General features: G+C 36.4%; 1 protein-coding gene across 1 annotated transcript in view; it reads left to right on the top strand.

Annotated features, from left to right (window-relative positions):
• Positions 1 to 19,912, top strand: part of SLC16A7 (solute carrier family 16 member 7) — a 162,896-nt gene that overhangs the window by 85,781 nt on the left and 57,203 nt on the right. The window contains exon 2 of the mRNA XM_055128144.1: positions 8,366 to 8,599. Within this exon, the coding sequence (XP_054984119.1) occupies positions 8,395 to 8,599 (205 nt within the window). The 5' untranslated portion in view covers positions 8,366 to 8,394. The remainder of the gene's footprint in view (positions 1 to 8,365; positions 8,600 to 19,912) is intronic.

Genomic DNA, 19,912 nt, shown 5'->3' with positions numbered 1-19,912 from the left:
CGTCAGAGTACCAGAAGGACAGGGAAGCAATCCCAATGACAAAGCCACAGTCAAAGAAATCATTGCTGAAAAGTTCCCAAAGTGAGAATGCAGGCATACAAAAGAGACCCTTACAAATAATCTCCAAGACATATCACAGTTAGAGTGATGGACGTCATGGACAGAGACACAATATTGAAAACAGCAAGGTCAAAGAAGGAAATCACATACAAAGGAGCACCCCTTAGACTTACAGCAGACCTATCAGCGGAAACCCTCCAAGCACGAAGGCAATGGTGGAATATAGTGAAAAAACTCAATGAAATGAATGCTTCTCCAAGAATACTTTATCTGCCTAAGCTCTCATTCAAACTCGAAGGAATGATAAGCCATTTTGTGGATAAACAACAGCTCAGTAACTTCATAGACTCAAAACCAAACGTAAAAGGATGGAAAACAATCCTGCAAGCAAACAACTCTCTCATAAAAACTTGGGTGGCCCTAATAGTAATGGACAACATAAATTTCAGGTTGAAAAAGATTAGAAGGGACAGTTCAGGACATCTTTTCGTAATCAAGGGATATGTACAGCTGGAAGAAATCACTCTCCTAAACGTGTATGCACCCGATGAGGGACCAGCTAAATTCCTACAACAACTGCTAACAGACATTAATAAGGACATTGCAAGTCGCACACTAGTAGTTGGAGACTTCAACACTGCCCTATCACCTCTGGATAAATCAAGAAGATTAAAATTCAGCAAGGAAATACTGCCTATAAAGGAAGAAATAGAAGAGAGAAGGACAATAGATCTATACAGGACTTTATATCACCCCCCAAAAAGAAAAAAAGAATACACATTCTTTTCCAGTGCACATGGAACATTTTCCAGAATAGACCATGTGCTAGGCCACAAAACATACCCCAACAGAATGAGGAAAATAGACAATGTATCAGCTATCTTTTTAGACCATGATGCACTGAAGACAGAACAGATGCAGAAAACCTGAAAGCATTTCTCAGGAAGGAAGAAAGGGCCCACATAAATGACTTCACATCACAGCTCAAGATTTTAGAAAACTACCAACAAAAGAAGCCCAAAGCAGGGAGAAGGAAAGAGATAATAAAACGTAGAGCAGAAATCAACCACATGAAAACCAAAGAAGACAATCTGGAAGATCAATCAAACCAAGAGCTGGTTCTTCGAAAGAACAAACAAGATTAATAAGCCACTAGCAAGACTCACAAAGAAAGAGAGAGAGAGAACCCTAATAAACCAAATCAGAAATGAAAAGGGGGATATCACAGGAGAAACCAAAGAAATTCAATAAATCATCAGAGTCTAATCTGAAAGTCTGTATGCCAACAAAACAATAGAATCTAGAAGAAATGGATAAATTACTAGATTTCTATAATCTTCCAAGCCTGAATCAAGAAGACCTGGAATATATTAATAGTCCTATTAATGTCAAGGAAATTGAAACTGTAATCAAAAGAATTCCCAAAAACAAAAGCTCAGGTCCAGATGGACTCACTAGCGAATTCTTCCAAACATTTAAAGAGGACCTGTTGCCAGTTCTTCTCAAGTTTTCTAGGTAATTGAAGAAAGAGAAACTCTCCCAAACAGTTTCTATTAGGCTCATATATCCCTAATACCAAAAGCAAACAAAGACACCACAAAAAAAGAAAACTACAGGCTGATATCCCTGATGAATTGGATGCCAAGATTCTCAACAAAATATTAGCAAATAGAATTCAACAACTCATCAAAAAGATCATACACCATGACCAAGTGGGATTCATCTCGGTGATGCAAGGATGGTTTAACATTCAGAAATCGATCAACATAGTCCATCATATCAACAAAAGAAATGATAAGAAACATATGATCATATAAATAGATGTAGAGAAAGCATTTGACAAGATCCAACATCCGTTCATGATGAAAACCCTCACCAAAATGGGTTTTGGAGGAACTTTCTGCAATATAGTCAAAGCCATCCACTACAAGCCTATGGCAAGCATCATCCTCAATGGGGAAAAAGTAAAAGCCTTCCCTCTAAGATCAAGGATGAGACAAGGATGCCCACTCTCTCCACTTTGTGTTCAATATAGTATTGGATGTACTTGCAATAGCAGTTAGGCAAGAAAAAGATATTAAGGGAGGGCATTCAGGCAGGAAAGGAAGAAATCAAGCTCTCACTATTTGCAGATATGACACTATACTTAAAGAACCCTAAAAGCTCTACTAAGAAACTCTTAGAAACAATAGACGTGTATAGTAAAGTTGCAGGCTATAAAATCAATACCCAAAAGTCCATGACTTTCCTATACGCAAATAACGAGAGAAGAAAGTGATTTGAAAAAAGCAATTCCATTCACAATCGTTCCTCAGAAAATCAAGTATCTCGGAATCAGCTTAACTAAGGAGGTAAAGGACTTGTAAAAAGAAAACTACAAAATGCTACTTCAAGAAATAAAAGGGGACACGAGGAAATGGAAAGATACCTCGTGCTCATGGATTGGGAGAATTAACATTGTCAAAATGGAAATGCTCCCCAAAGCATTGTATAAATTCAATGCGATCCCTATAAGGATACCCATAACATTCTTCAAAGGAATGGAGAAAACACTTCTGCAATTCATATGGAATGATAAGCCCCCACAAATAGCTAAAGCAACTCTTGGGTACAATAATATGGGAGGAATCACCCTCCCCAACCTCAATTTCTACTACAAAGTGATAATAATTAAAACAGAATGGTACTGGAACAGAGACAGAGCTGCAGACCAATGGAACAGGTTTGAACATTCTCACACATACCTTGAAATATTTGATCATCTATTCTTTGGTAAGGGATCAAGAAATGTGAAGTGAGACACGGAAAGCATCTTCAACAAACAGTGCTGGCAAAACTGGACAGCTACATGCAAAAAAATGGGTTTATCATTCCATATGAATAGCAGAAGTTTTTTTTGTTTATTTTGGCTTTTGCTTTTGAGTCCTTTCCTGGATTTTCATGATAAATTCATCATTTACTTATGTATATATCTTGACCAAGTTATATTCAACATGTATTAGTTTACATTTTATTTATTAAAATAAAAAGTAACTATTTCTTTGCAAAGTTAGTCTTTTCCCAGCTCCTTATCTCATAACTATTTTAAATTCTCAATGAATGCTTATATAGTTGGAACGTAGTAGCTACTACTTTTCAAAACTTAAATTATATTAAAATTTCTAGATTAACCACTGAAGAATTAAAATAGAAAGCATAGGTGTAGAAATTGCTAAAAGAATCCTTTGGTACAAACACAGCTAGTAAATTATGACAACTGTCATTCACAGAAGAGAAGGGCTTTCACTATATAAAAGATGCTCAAATTATAAGTAATACCAGAATGTAAATTAAAACTATAGTCAATATTTCATGATTAGTGAACTAAAAAACAAAGTATTTTAAGTCAACACATTGGTGAAGTTATGTAACAAGGAAAAGCTTCATATACTGCTGGTGTTAGTGTAAATGTGTAGTGTGTCTTCATTGTTTCTGTTCTATCATCTATACAGAAATGCTAGTAAAAGTTTCCCCAAGAAATCATACATAAATAAGCATTTTAGTAGTGACAAATAACTAGAAATAATTGAAATCTTTTTCTATACATATATAAAAATGTTTATAAATGATGTAGTTAATCTTCATTACTAAAATTTCTATATAAATTTGTCTGAATGAAAAAAATATTTAAGTGTTAATAGTAATTTTGCAGGTATTTACAGAAAAATAACAAAACTGAGTCAGCAAACACATTCTCAACTGAGGTCTGCATTCTTGTTTTAGCTCTCACACTGTATCATAGGTATTCTTCATGCAGTCTTTAGTGCCATACTTTTACATACATGTGACTTTTGTCAGAGAGTCTCTTGCCCACAAGCCTGGCTGTCTTCCCCAGGGCCCCTCGGAGGGGTGGGTTCCAGATTCCTTCCTGACCCCAAGCAGAGCTCTCGTGGCTGAAGACCTCCAGAACCCAGCCACAGGCATGCTCAAGGCTCCTCTCCACACATTCGAATGAGCCTCATGCATGAAGGTACTGGCAGAGGAACCCAGGTGTGTGGGACCCGGGGCTGAGACCTCCAAGCCTGCTCAGATTGATACTGGGTCTCTTCTGCCCAGATTTCCCATTTTCCAGTAGCGAGGCGGTCACACCCAGGGACTGCTCCCAGCACCGTGTAATTCCGACAATGGCCAACATCCAGAGACTTAAAACCAAGCTCCTGGAAGCCACTTTATGGCTGCACAACATCTTATAACCTAGTTCTCCCTCTGAGAGAACCTGACAAGCTATGGAAATGAAGACTATCACGCTGAGTGAAATTAGTCAGAAGAAGAGGGACAGACATATAATAATTGCACTCCTTTGTGGGGTATAAACAACCATAATATAAGACTAATTAATATGAGACTAGTACTCGAGGATAATAGAAACGAGGGCCAGGAGCACTGATTCCATGGTTGGAAGCTTGCTTTAAGTGTTAAGGGTGTGTGTGTGGGGGGGGGTGCAGTTGGGATAGAGAATAGACTATGGCAAAGATAGTTGGAAATTATCACTCTGGATAAGAACTGTGTGGTGGAAGTAGGTAAAGAAACAAACATAATAATGTCTCAGTATCTGTATTGCAAACCATAATGCCCAAAAGGAATGAGGGAGAAAGAGAGAAAAAGAGGAGAAGGAGAGAAAGAGAGAGAGACAGAGACAGACAGAGAGAGGCTATAGCAGAAGCAGGCTATATGGGTGATGTGGGGTCCCTGGGGGAAACTGGGATCATTGGTGGTGGGCAATGTCCACTTGTGGAGATGGGAGTTGTAACATTGTGTGATTGAAACCAGATCATGAACATCTTTGTAACTGTGCATTTCACAATGAATCAATAAAAAATAAATCTAAAACAAATTAGGGGGAAGGTCATGGGTTTTACTCTTATTACCATGTCATAAAACAAAACAAAACAAAAAGAGTTTTTTTCCATGAGGAACTTAGAAATAGATATGTATCAGCTGATACTGCCTTGCCCCAGTATCCAAGGAAAATATTCATCTTTTGATTCATATTTCAATGTCATTACTAGTAACTTGATTTAAATCTAATCAAATGGAAGCATACAGTTTTATAGTCAGTCTAATGGATCATAGCCTTTAGGAGCAGAGGGTCCGTTTTGCGCTCGGCAGCTTCAGATCTTATCTGGGCCAAGGGCATGCCGGTAATGCCCGCTTCCCATGATCGCCCCTCAGGTAGTATTTCTGCAGTGTTTTGGGGCCCCTGGAGCACATTCCCAGAAGTGGTATTGCTGGATCCTATGGAAGCTCAATATCGAGCTTTTCTAGACATGCCCATATTGTTTTCCATAAGACATTCCCACCAACTCAGCATTCCCACCAACAATGAAGGAAACTTCCTTTCTCCGCATATCCATGCCCGCACTGGTTGCTGTTGCTTTTGTTCATTTTGATCTGTGCCAGTCTCTGTGGTATGAGATGATATCTCATTATTGTTTTGATTTGCATCCCCCTGAAGCGTATTCATATGCCCAAACCAGTAACAATGCTGGGTCTCATTCCCCTGACCCTGAAAGAGCCTCCAATGCGGCATTCTTGGGAAGGACCAGTAAAGACAGGCTTCTAAAATCTCAGGGCTAGGACGAATGGAGACGTTACTAAGACCGCTCGAGAAATTTGATGATCAATGGGATGATGATGATGATGATGATGATGATGATGATGATGATGATGACTTTTGTAGATATTCCTTCTTTGAATCCCCACACCCAACCATCACCACCAAGTATAGTTTTGAAGGGCTGATAGTGTTCCTGTGACCGGGAATGAGTAGCTGTACCTTACTGAAATTGTGTGTGTTAGATAAGCAGCATTCAGAAGTAATCTGTAGTATTGGCTGCGAGTTCAGTGTTCAGGAGTCAACAAAATGAGTATGCTGCCTTTAAGTAGAAGCATTCACAGAACAGGGCTATTATGAAGAATAGGGCCAAAATGGCAGAAAAGATTGCAGAATGAAAAAGTTCCCAGCTTATGAGCAATAAATAATGTTATAGACACAAAGTCTGTGCAGGGCCTCACATGAGGAAGCCAAAACAGAGAACAGTGACCATTAATAGTCATTCTCCCAAAGGTCATGGTAGAGCAGTAATTGGAGGCATTGTAGAGGAACTGCACTGTCTTGACCCTAAGGAGGAAGTGGAAGCCAAGAACCAGGACTTAGAGTACAGACTCCCCGAGGTACAGGTGTGTGGTGAGGTGTGTGTGTTGCCTCTGATCACTGTGATATGGGCTATATTTCGCATTTGACAATAGCAAAATATAAATAAAAGTAAGACTGAATGAAACCGGATTCCTACCATAAACCATACATAAAAACAACTCAAAATAGGGAGACTTGAACATTAGACCTTAAGTTATAGATGTCCTAGAAAATGATAGAAGGGTAAGCAAGCTCCTAACATTGGTCAGGTGATGTATTTTGGATTGGACATCAAAGTGCAAAGGCAACAAAAGCAATAATAAATAAATGGAATTACATCAAACAAAAACATTTTCTGACGTTGCTCTGCCAGTACACATGCTAACTTTGGAATGATGTAGAGAGTACAATGGTCCCTGCTTGAGAATGATATGCTAGCTCGTCAAATATTCCACATTTTAAATAATTAAAACTTTCTGCATAGCAAATAGAACCTTTAACAGTATGAAAAATGACCAAATATTTAATAACCACTTATTTTAGAGGTTAATATCCCAAATATATAAAATAAAAAAAGAACCTGAATATTTTTCTATAGGTGAACAAATTATAAATTACCAACATATGACTAAAAGTTGTTCAAGATCATTAAATATCATGGAATGTTGATGTTGAAGACCACAATGAAATATGATCAATCAGTTGTCAAAGTAACTATTGTGAAAAAGAGAAGAAATGGAAGGCTTTAGCAAGTTTATGGAAAATGGGAATCCTGGTATTTTTCTTCCTGGGAATGTAAATTCTTTGGCCTCAACTTAAAAATATAAGTAGTATACAAGCTATAATTCCCACTTATGTAGGTGTATTGAAAGAAAATTACTGCTTCAAAGGTTGTATCTATATCTGTGAGGGAGGCCTTTTCCAAAAGCCGTGATAGCAATGTTGGAAACTAAAGAGAAAAATGAACTCTCCTCCACTGGTTGTGAGAATGTGAATTGATGGAGATATTTTGTGAAACACTATAGAGCTTCCTTGATAATATAATAATGTGACCATACAATCCAGCAATACATTTAGGTATCTATATGATGGACATTAAAACATTAACATAAGATGTTACATGCAACCCAACATTTATCATTGTGTTACTATAATGGCTAAAATGTAAAAACAAGGAAAGTGCCTTTGGATAGAATATTGGATAAACAAAATATATTTATAGGTAAAAGTAGACAATAGTATTTCATGCACTATAAAATGCTGAAATTCTGCTGTTTATAACAGAATGGAAGGATATATGAAAATTATTTTAAATTGAATCATAAGAGAAATGAAAATTGTTGCATGAATTCACTTAATATAATATTTAAAAACAGTTAAAACTGATGTACTGTAGCACTGTAGCACTATTGTCCCATTGTTCATCGATTTGCTCGAGTGGGCACCAGTAACTTCTCCATTGTGAGACTTGTTGTTACTGTTTTTGGCATATCTAATACGCCGCAGGGAGCTTGCCAGGCTCTGCTGTGCTGGTGGGATACTCTTGGTAGACTAGAGACTGAACACAATGGCCACTCAATACCCCTATTACAAACCACAGCACCCAATTGGAGAGAGAGAACAAAGGAAACGCCCTGCCACAGAGGCAGGGTGGGTGTGGGGGAGATAGGATTGGGAGGTGGGAGGGATACTGGGCTTATTGGTGGTGGAGAATGGGCACTGGTGGAGGGATGTGTTTTCGAACATTGTATGAGGGAAAAACAAGCTCGAAATGTGTGAATCTGTATCTGTACCCTCATGGTGATTCACTAATTAAAGAATAAAATAAATTTTAAAAATAAAATAAATAAATAAATAAAAATTCTTAGCTCTTTTCACAAAAATTTAAGTCCTTTCATTATTATAACATTCAGTATTATATACACTATCATAATAGTATTATAACATTACAATGGTCATTTGTATCCCTTAATATTTTGTATAAACTTTATGAGTAAAAGTGTATTTAGAATATGGAGGAGATGTATTTATCATTCTAGCTATAACATGCCATCTTAATGACTTTTAAAATTGATACACAAAAAAGGGAAGTACGATTTTAAGCTGTTCTCTTGTTTTTCTATTACATAGGTTATTTGAAGGTGAAAAAAATAGAAGAAATGGCACCACCTGCACTATATCAACCTCCTGATGGAGGCTGGGGCTGGGTCGTGATTGCAGCAGCTTTTGTCTCCATTGGCTTCTCATATGCACTCCCTAAAGCCATCACAGTATTCTTCAAAGAAATTCAGTTCGTATTCAACACTTCCTACAGTGAAGTAGCTTGGATTTCATCCATTATGCTGGCTGTTATGTATGCAGGAGGTGAGATTCCTTTTAATTAATTGAATTCTAGATTAAGAAAACAATTCTGCCATGTTACAATGTTTTCATGTAGGATCTTGGAATATTAAGGACCCTTTTGATATAATAGTTATTTAAAGCCTACCAAAAGTATAATGAAGATTGATTATTTATTTTAGAGATGCAGTGAATTTTAAACTATCCACATGAGTCTTAAATATTTATTTAAATGAGGATTTATTAGCACTGATTTACTAAATTGTAAAATGTCCAAGGGAAATATCTTTCCATTGTATTCAGAATGGAGTCTATCCTATACTGTATCATGTGTTACTTTTAGTTTTAATCTTTTCTTCTGAATAAGAAACTTTATTAATTATAAGCATTAAGTTCAAAAAACTTTTCACCTCTGCTGCAAAACTATACTATTATCATTTGTGATTGTGTGATGGAAATAGTTCATAATCCCCAGTGCTTATTAAACATTTTTAAGTGGTCATATTAATATTATCACATGCATTTAATGTTTAAATGAAGTGTAATTCATTAGAGTAATGAACAAATAAGGTTATTGTATCTCTTCTAAGTTTTAAATACGCACAATATATATTTATAACATATAACAGTTATTTAATATATTATAAAATATATCACTGTCACTGTCACTGTCATCCCATTGCTCATTGATTTGCTCAAGTGGGCACTAGTAATGTCTCCATTGTGAGACTTCCTGGCAAGGTCCTTTAATAGAGTGAAATGAAGGATTTGGGTTTTTTTTTAATTTTTAAACGTTTTTTCCATATTTCTGGGTCAAGAGCTGGAGCAATAGCACAGCGGGTAGGTCGTTTGCCTTGCATGTGGCCAACCTGAGTTTGATTCCTTTACCCCTGTCAGAGAGCCTGACAACCTACCTAGAGTATTCCATCTGCACAGCAAAGCCTGGCAAGGTACCCGTGGTGTATTTGATATGCCAAAAACAGCAACAGTAACACAAAATACATGATATGCATTAGATAATATGAGAGTCTCTTGCTCGCACGCCTGGCTGTCTTCCCTGGGGCCCCTTGGAGGGGATGGGCTCCAGCTTCCCTCCCCACCCCGAGCAGAGCTCCCGGCGGCCAAAGACCACCGGAACCTAGCTACAGCCATGCTCAAGGCCCCTCTCCACACGTTCGGCCAGGCCTCATGCATGAAGGTGCCGGCAGAGGAACCCAGGTGTGGGTAATCCTATCAACGGCCAACATCCAGAGAGAGACTTAAAAGCAAGCTCTCAGAAGTGCGTGACCACTTTGCGGCCGCGTGATATCTTTGGCCTACTTCTCCCTCTGGGAGAAACTGGCAATCTTCTGATTGTTCCCTGCCCATATGGGACAGCCTTGCAAGCTTCCCATGGTGTATTCATATGCTAAATCCAGTAACAAGCTGGATCGCATTCCCCTGACCTTGAAGAGCCCCCAGTGTGACATCTTTAGGAGAGCTGAGTGGAGATAGACTTCTAAGATCTCAGGGAAAGGATGAAATGAGAGGTTACTGAGCCTGCCTGAGAAATCGGTGATTAACGGGATTTCGTGATTCGTGATACGTGAGGATAATATATAAATATATAAAGTATATATTTATAAATTATAAGTGAAGTATGTTATTGTCAACTGTATTCTTTACATCAATCTCAGTAACAGATTTCACTATCAGATTTTTTTAAGTTGTTACTTAAAACCCTTATTTTTGTTTTGTTATTTTTTAACCACTCTGCAAATAGAACTATTTAAAACCTCAATATGAAAATAAATTCCTTTACCTGCATAGATAGGATTTTTTTCCCTGAAATCTAGTAACTATTTCGAATAAAATGTCTGATTGGTTCAGTCATTCAAGACACAGTTATTGGGTCAGTTATTCACTTTATGTTGTTTTCTCTAATGTGGTCCACATATTTTGTTTTGAATAGGTTGTATTTTACCTGGCTCTTCCAGCAAGGTTTATAAAATCAAATTTTCTTATTTGAATCTGGAAAATTACAATGTCACTCTAATTTCTGAAAATGATGTTACTTTACATACAGCAATGGGATTTAAATTATTTTTAAAGTAATTTAAAAATATTTAAATATTTTTAAAATATTTAAAAATATTTTAAATATTTTAAAAATGTTGGTTTAAAAATATTTCTGTTTCCTAGTCCTAATTGTAAGGTCTTTACCTTAGGGGGACTTGTAATTAATTATTTTCTTAAAGTTTTTTTAAAAAGCAAGTGAAAGGCATATATAGTTTTCTCTGGTGTGTAATGAATCTTTCTACTTAGTACCTGCAATATTGTGTTGAAAATAATGCTAATTGCATTAGCCTAGAGAGCATCTAAGATCTGACACACTCATTAGGGCTTCGCACTCAGCCAATTAATCACCACAGTGGGGTCACTAGGTAAAATGGAGTTTGTTCAAGAGTCTTGGCCTCAGATGTCATGGCTGGAGTCTCTTGTAGTAATTACTTGGCATCTGGGCCCTCACAGCAAGGTACATTATCTTACCTTCTTTCCTGTGAAATAAAAATGAAACTAAGCAGAGATATCATAAGGGATGGAAAAGATAGTAAATTTGGTGTATTCCTTCCTTTATCCTTCTAGTGATAGCATTAAATTAGAAAACCATCTGACCATCCTTATTGTTGTACTGCCTCTGGAGCTTGAATGCATTTCACTAAAACAGGTTAAGCATAAAAGTAGAGATAAAAAATAAAACAAGATATAGTTTAAACTTCCACTTTGTTTAGATAAAGGGATTTATTAGGATGCAGTTATTATCAGAACTTTTTATTTAACGCAATGCTTATTGTTGTTGCTTTATCAAAATATAATGTTAGTGGCTTGCGAGAAATGATAAGGGTTAAGGCTCTTGTCTTGCCTGTGGTCAATCTGGGTTCAATCCTCTGATGACCACCAGGAAAGATTTCTGAGCATAGATTCATGAGTAAGCCTTGATCACAGCTGGACATGTACCAATCCCTTCACAAAGTTGATATGAACATGATTAACTATATAATCACTGTATACAGATCTTATACTTCTAATATGAGTACCTCAATTTTTTTTTTCTGTGAATATCTCATGATTTAGAAGAATCACCCATTATTGGAGAGTTGGGTTTGTCTCTGTATGTTACTGGTCTGCTTTTTGTTTTGTTGTTATTGTTTTAATGTATGTCTACTTCAAGCTGTGCTAAAGTATGGTTGATGATTTTATAGTGGGCTGCTTTACACAGAGGGTCAAGCATTAGATCGCTAAGTTAATTTTATTCGAGTCAAAGTAGTTAAAGGTTTTAGATATATGCTATCGGTGACCATAATTGTCTTTTAAGGTTAAAGCATACTAAATGCAAATGTCACATAGGTTTTAAATAGTTTTGAATATGAATAAGATAATTGATTTATGCTCTAAATAACTTGAAGAATAAGAGAAACTATTAGATATTTCACATAATGTTACATCTTAGTAGCAATAAAAAGAAATTATTCTATTTCTGGACTTGGTATACTGAGGGTTGCTTTCTAAACTTTATAGTAACCAGGAAGTATGCTTAGTACTGAACAAATAATTTTCTAATGGTTTATAATCATTGAAAAATAAGTATTACTACAAGTTTTCTAGAAAATGTAATATTGTCTGTTAGTTACCATTAGGCTGACTATATAACTGTATGCTTCCATTTATTATATTTTAAATCAAGTTACTAGTAATGACATTGAAATATGAATGAAAAGATGAATATTTTCCTTGGATACTGGGGCAAGGCAGTATCAGCTGGTACATATCTATTTCGAAGTTCCTCATGTAAAAAACTGTTTTTCTTTTGTTTTGTTTTGTTTTATGACATGGCTATAAGAGTAAAACCCATGACCTTCCCCCTGATCTGTTTTAGATTTACTTTTTACTGAGTCATTGTGAAATGCACAGTTACAAAGATGTTCATGATCTGGTTTCAATCACACAATGTTCCAACACCCATCTCCACAAGTGGACATTTCCCACCACCAATGATCCCAGTTTCCCCCAGGAACCCCACATCACCCATAGCCTGCTTCTGTCATAGCCTCTCTCTGTCTGTCTCTGTCTCTCTCTCTTCTCTCTCTCTTTCTCTCCTTCTCCTCTTTTTCTCTCTCTTTCTCCCTCATTCCTTTTGGGCATTATGGTTTGCAATACAGATACTGAGACATTATCATGTTTGTTTCTTTACCTACTTCCACCACACAGTTCTTATCCAGAGTGATAATTTCCAACTATCTTTGCCATAGTCTATTCTCTATCCCAACTGCCCCCCCCACACACACACTTAACACTTGAAGCAAGCTTCCAACCATGGAATCAGTCCTCCTGGCCCTTGTTTCTATTATCCTCGAGTATTAGTCTCATATTAATTAGTCTTATATTATGGTTATTTATACCCCACAAAGGAGTGCAATCATTATATGTCTGTCCCTCTTCTTCTGACTAATTTCACTCAGCATGATACTCTTCATTTCCATCCATTTATAAGCGAATTTCATGCCTCCATTTTTCTAAAAGCTGCATAGCATTTCATTATGATTTTCCATAGTTTTCTTTAACCAGACATCTGTTCTCGGGCACATGGGTGTTACCAGATTCTGGCTATTGTAAATAAAGCTGCAATGAACATAGAAGTGCAGGTAGCATTTCTTTTTTTTTTTTTTAAGTTTTTATTTTATTGAATCTCCAGAAAAAAATTCAAAGCTTTCAGGTTTAAGTCTCAGTCATACAATGATTGACCAACATCCCTTAACTAGTGCACATGTTCCCCACCAAGAACACCAAAATACCCACCTCCCACCCAGCCCCCACCTAAGTAGCTAATGATCTTCACTTTATTCACTCTATACTTTGAATAAATTCAATATTTCAATAGAGAAATTGCTATTATTGCGTGAATTTCCCCCCAACAATCAGGCCTGCTGAAAAAGCATCATTTGATAATTTCTTTTCACTGCTGAGAATAAAGACTCTATGAACTCATGCGGCCACTGTCGCGGCTGCGCGATTTTGGGTTTCTGATATTTTAGCTCAGTTCACAGTCTAGATGCATTTCTGTAAGAAGCCGCTCTGGGTGCCAAAATAGGTTAGAAGACCTCTGGGATCATAGCCTTTAGGAGCAGAGGGTCCGTTTTGCGCTTGGCAGCTTCAGATCTTATCTGGGCCAAGGGCATGCCGGTAATGCCCGCTTCCCATGATCGCCCCTCAGGTAGTATTTCTGCAGTGTTTTGGGGCCCCTGGAGCACATTCCCAGAAGTGGTATTGCTAGATCCTATGGAAGCTCAATATCGAGCTTTTCTAGACATGCTCATATTGTTTTCCATAAGACATTCCCACCAACTCAGCATTCCCACCAACAATGAAGGAAACTTCCTTTCTCCGCATATCCATGCCCGCACTGGTTGCTGTTGCTTTTGTTCATTTTGATGTGTGCTAGTCTCTGTGGTATGAGATGATATCTCGTTGTTGTTTTGATTTGCATCCTCCTGAAGATTAGCAATGTAGAGCAATTTTTCCATGTGTCTTTTGAGCATTTGAATTTCTTCTTTGAGAAGTTTCTGTTTATTTCTTCTTCCACTGTTTTGATGAAGTTGAATGTTTTCTTCTTATAAAGTTCTACCAGTGTTTTATATATCTTGGATATTAACCTCTTATCAGATGATTATTGGTTAATTATTTTTTCTTAGCCTGTGGGCTGTCTTTATATCTTCATCACTGTTTCTTCTGAGGTGCAGATGATTCTTAGTTTAATGCAGTCTCATTTGTTTATCTTTGCCTCTTTTTTGCTTGCTCAGTGGTGATTTATCTTTGGAGATGCCTTTAGCTTCAGTATCATTGTGGATTCTTCCCTAATTTTCCTCCCTATATTATATGGATTTCAGGTCTGATATTGAGGTCTTTAATACGCCGCATTTTTTTCTGATCTTGGAAGCTAAGGGTCTGCCTTGGTTAGTACTAGGATGGCATACCTAATTTGAGTAAGAAATAAAATATTATTCTCAGATCTTGTTATGGAAAAATTCTAAATTGGATTGCTCAATCAAAACATAATTTATTTTGCTTTTTAATTGTAATAAAAGCATATACTTATATATGCTTTATTAGGACTGATTGGGATTAGGACTGAATTTGGACTGATATTTGGATGTCCTTAAGCAATTAACTTATATCATAAAAAGGTTTACACTTATTCTCCTTTAATTATCTAAATAGGAGAAATATTTAATAATACTATTGAAAATTTTTGTGGGAGTAAATTTAGAGGTTGATAATTCAAGACAGACATATACCAGATCACTGCCACTAAGCTTTCTGTGGTCAACTGTCTTTCAGCATAGTCAAAGGAGGATCTATAAAATGGATGGATTGTGTGTAGACACAAGTTTTTTAAACTGTTCCAGAATGTGATCTTCATAATGATTATAAACTATTCAAAATAAATTGGATTATCGCTACTTGCTGTTTTTATCAGAAAATTTAAGACTTTATTGAAAAGCATTAAGATATGTCAAGGCCTCTAGCTAGATCCTACTTGTTCACTCATGTGCCATCTGTGACCTGTTTCTGGGTCCCCTGAACCAGAAAAAGTCACTACTAAACTCATCTCAAACCCAAGATTCTTTGGAAATTGGTGGGGATAAGGCACAATATCACCCATTTATCCCCAGAAACTCCAAGGTTTTCTGGATCTTATATATTTCCTCAAATATGTGTATTTGAACCCTTCTATATAAACAAAAATATTAGACACTGAATTGCATGACTAGTGAAGTAAAATCCTAAGAACACAGACATTGTTGGATTAACAGATTATGAAGAGATTTACTTGCTAAAAATCAAATTAGATCAGATCACAGAGATTTGGGAATTGGAAATTCAAATCATAGCACCTGCAAATCTTTAGGAAAAATGGTGGAACAAAAAATTTCACCTCCTCTGGCAGACAGGGATAGAACTAAAATCAATGCTCTGCGCAAAGGTCATGGAAAGAAAGCAATCACTAATCACTGGAAGAAAAACTTAAAGATGAACTCTTCCAGGGTATCAAAGAGCTCATAAAAATGAAATTGAAGGAGTTAAAATTACAATAGCAAGTCACAGCAACAGAATTAAACATGCTGAGAATCATATCAATTATATTGGAGACAAAATATGAGTCATTACCAAAAACAAAGTGAAGAAAAGAAAAGTAAACAACTGGAAGAGAATGTAGGATTTATTATGGACAGTAGCAAGAGAAATAATTTTTTAATCATGGGAACACCAGAAGGAGAAGAAAAAGGTAAAAAAGATGAATCCCTGGTGGAATAAAATAATTGAGAACTTCCCTGATATATTGAGAGGCTTCTGAACATATTTAAAAAGACCAAAGTGTAGCAAACAAAATAGACTCAAAAGAACTTCAAGTCACATAGTAATCAAAGTGATAAAATCAAAACACAAAGACTAACTACTTAAAGCAGAAAGAGAGAAGAAAACCTTCAAATATAAGGAAGGAACTTAAGAATCACAACAGACCTCACATATTACATTTTTGGATCTTTAGGAAAGAGTGGACTGACATATTCAAAGTACCAACTAAAAAAACCTTTCAGCCTAGTGTCCACTACCCTGCAAAGCTATCATTTAGACTTGAGAGAGCATAAGAACCTGTTCAAAGAGGTGTCGGAGGTGTTTGTGACAACTAAACCAATATTTTAAGAATTATTGAAAGACGATTTAAAAAAGATAATAGATCCTTGCACAAAAAATTCTGATTTACAGCAATCAAATAGCAACACAGCCTATTATGTCAATAACCTCTATGAGTGCTAATGGGCTAAATTCCCCTCTAAAAAGTCATAGAGTAGGTAGATGGATCAGGAAAGAAAAAAATCCATTCATTTGCTGCCTACAGGAAACACCTCAATTAAAGATTAAAAATAAATGGGACAGAGTTATATCAGACCAAATTACATTCAATGTATCACTGTATCATTGTATCACTCATCCCTTTACTCACCGATTTGCTTGAGCAGGCACCAATAATGTCTCCAAGTGAGACTTGTTGTTACTGTTTTTGGTATATTTAATACACCACGAGTAGCTTGCCAGGCTCTGCCGTGTAGGCAAGAGACTCTTGGTAGCTTGCCAGGCTCTCCAAGAGGGACAGAGGAATCGAACCCAGGTCATTCAATGTAAAGAAAATAATTAGACACAGTGTTAAATAGACACAATAGTGAGAACTATTTATTTGGTCAAGCAAACAATAGCTCAAGAAATCCTGTCACCAATATTTATGCACTAAATGAAGATTTGAAAAAATTCATAAAGCTTCTGATCACAAACTTAAACATATCAGTGAAAAGACAATGGTAGCGATATAATTCAGCACACAACTTTCTCCATGAGACAAATCAACTTGACCGAATATCAGAATAAAAAGTGACAAGAGGGGCCGGAGCGATAGCACAGCTGGTAGGGCGTTTGCCTTGCACGCGGCCGACCCGGTTTCGATCCCCGGCATCACATATGGTCCCCCAAGCACTGCCAGGAGTAATCCCTGAGTGCAGAACCAGGAGTAACCCCCTGATCATCGCTGGGTGTGACCCAAAAAGAAAAAAAAAAGTGACAAGAGCCCTAAGGTATGAACTGAAAGAACTGGGACCATTGGACATAATCAGGGTTCTGCATCCCCCAAAACAAGACCACATATTCTTCTCTAATATACATGGAACATTCTCCAGGATAAATCACCATTAGGGTACAAATATACATGCATTTAAATATAGAGAAATTGTAAGAACTACCTTCTCAGACCCCAATGTCATAAAAGTAGAAATTAACAACAGAAAGATAAAGGGGAAAACTTCCAACTCTTGAAAGTTGAAAAAAAGCACTGCTAAATAACAATCAGATCAAAGAGGAAATCAAGGAATAAATAACAAGATCCCTGGAAACTAATGAAAATGAGAAAGGAACCATAGTCTATGAGATACAACAAAAGTTGTAGTAAGGGTAAAGTGCATAGCAATGAAGACCTACATTGAGAAAAAAAGAAAAAGCCCAATTCAAACCATCTAAACACACATCTCAAAAATCTGGGGAAAGAACAAGAAACAAATCAAAAAATGGTTAAAGGGGGGGAAACAATATAAACTAGAGCAGACATCAACAACATAGAAAACAAGAAAGCAATTAGAAGAATCAATGAAACCAGATGCTGGTTCTTTAGAAAAATAAACAAGATAAACAAACCTTTTGCTAGACTCATGAGGAGTAAAAAAGAACATGTTCAAATAAATCAGATCAGAGAAGAAGGGGGAGAAACTATAACAGATCCTTCCAAAATTCAAAATACAAGGAGAGGTTACTATAAACAAATTTAGGCTTAAATTGTAGAACTGTAAGCTAGAGAACCAAGAAGACATATATGTCAATCTAAGACTCTTAGATTTACATAATCTCCCAAAGCTGATCGAGGAGGAAGTAGAAAGCCTAAATAGGACAATCAGAAGTAAAGAAATTGAAACAGTTATTAAGAACCATGCCAAGAACAGAAGCCCCTGTTCATATGGGTCCTGGTGAGTTCTTTCAAGCCTTGAAAGATTTTCTCCCTTTACACCTTAAACTCTTCCAGAATATCAAGGACACTGGAATTCTTCCATAAAGCTAACATTACACAAATACCCCCAAAGCAGGGAAAGTTCCAGAAAAGGAAATTTCACACCAATCCTCATGATAAATTTTGCTGAAAATTCCTTTAAAAAATCTTAGCTTATCTAAACCTATATATATATATATATATATATATATATAATCATGCACTCTTATAAAGTGGGATTTTTCCCAGGGATGTGATGCAAGGATGGTTCACCATTACAAATCGGTACAATATATCACATTAGGGAAAGGAAAGATAAAAATCATATGGTCATATGAATTGATGCAAAGAAAGCCTTTGACAAGATACAACATCCATTCATAATTTAAGAAAATAAAAACTCTGAAGAAAATAGGAGTGGAAGTAAACTTTCTCAAGATAATAATGGCCATTTATAAGCCCACTGCCAGTATCATCCTTAATGGTGAGACTAAAAAGATTTCCTCAAGATCAGTTATAAGGCAAGGATGTCTCTTGACTCCATTTTCATTCACCATTGTATTAGAAGTTCAGCTACAGCAATCAGGCAAGAGAACAAAGGAATACAAATTGGAAAACAACTCATCATCAATATTTGCAGATAATATGAGTCTAAACATAGAATACCCAAAGAGTCCACTGGGGGGGGGGGAATCTACTAGAAATACCATCATAGCAAAGTGGCCAGCTAAAAAGTCAATACACAAAAATTGGCCACGTTCTTATATTAAAAAGAATAAATCCGATGAGACAGTTATTAAGTAGAATATCCCATTTAAAGTAGTATCCAAAAACATCAACTCTCTAGGAACCAGCTAAACAAAAAACATAGGATATCTATAAAATGACAACATAAAATCATTTAAGAGATAAAAGAAGTTAGAAAATTGAAAAATACCACATGCTCATGGACTGGAAAAGTCAATATTATTAAATGGTATTCCCATCCAAATTCAGATGATACATTCCAGAATCCATAAAAGTCATTAATGAGAGGCTGGAGTGATAGCACAGTAGGTAGGGCATTTGCCTTGCACTCGGTCGACTGGGTTCGATTCCCAGCATCCCATGTGGTCCCCTGAGCACTGCCAGGGGTAATTCCTGAGTGCAGAGCCAGGAGTTACCCCTGTGCACCGCTCGTTGTGACTCAAAAAAAAAGGTCAATAATGAAGTTTGTATGGAATCAGAAAAGACCATAAGTAGTTAAAACTATACTGAAAAATAAGAAATTGGGGGCATTTCATTATATAATTTGGAGCTGTATTACTAAACTATAGTGATTAAAACTGCACAGTACTGGAATAATGATAGGCCTATGATCAATGGATCACAACCAAATGCCTACTGATAAAACCCCATACATATGGACAACTGATTTTCAATAAGGGAGATGAAAACATGAAATGATGTAAAGACAGCCCCTTCAACAAATGGTTCTGGGAAAACTGGATAACTGTATGTAAAAAATAAAAACTGAATCTGTATCTTACATCTCCCACAAAAGTCAACTAAAAGTGGACCAAAGACCTTAAGATCATACCAAAAACTATAAGGTACACTGAGAAAAATATAGGCAGAGAACTTCAGGATTTTAACCTCAAAATTGTTCTCAATGATCTGATATCACTAGCAGAGGCAACACAATAGAAAGAAAGAAAAAAAAACATATGAAG

Source organism: Sorex araneus, chromosome 2, assembly GCF_027595985.1.
Source record: "Sorex araneus isolate mSorAra2 chromosome 2, mSorAra2.pri, whole genome shotgun sequence".
Lineage (NCBI taxonomy): Eukaryota > Metazoa > Chordata > Mammalia > Eulipotyphla > Soricidae > Sorex > Sorex araneus.
The sequence above is the reverse complement of the archived record's forward strand: the minus strand, read 5'-3'. Positions and strand labels throughout refer to the sequence as shown.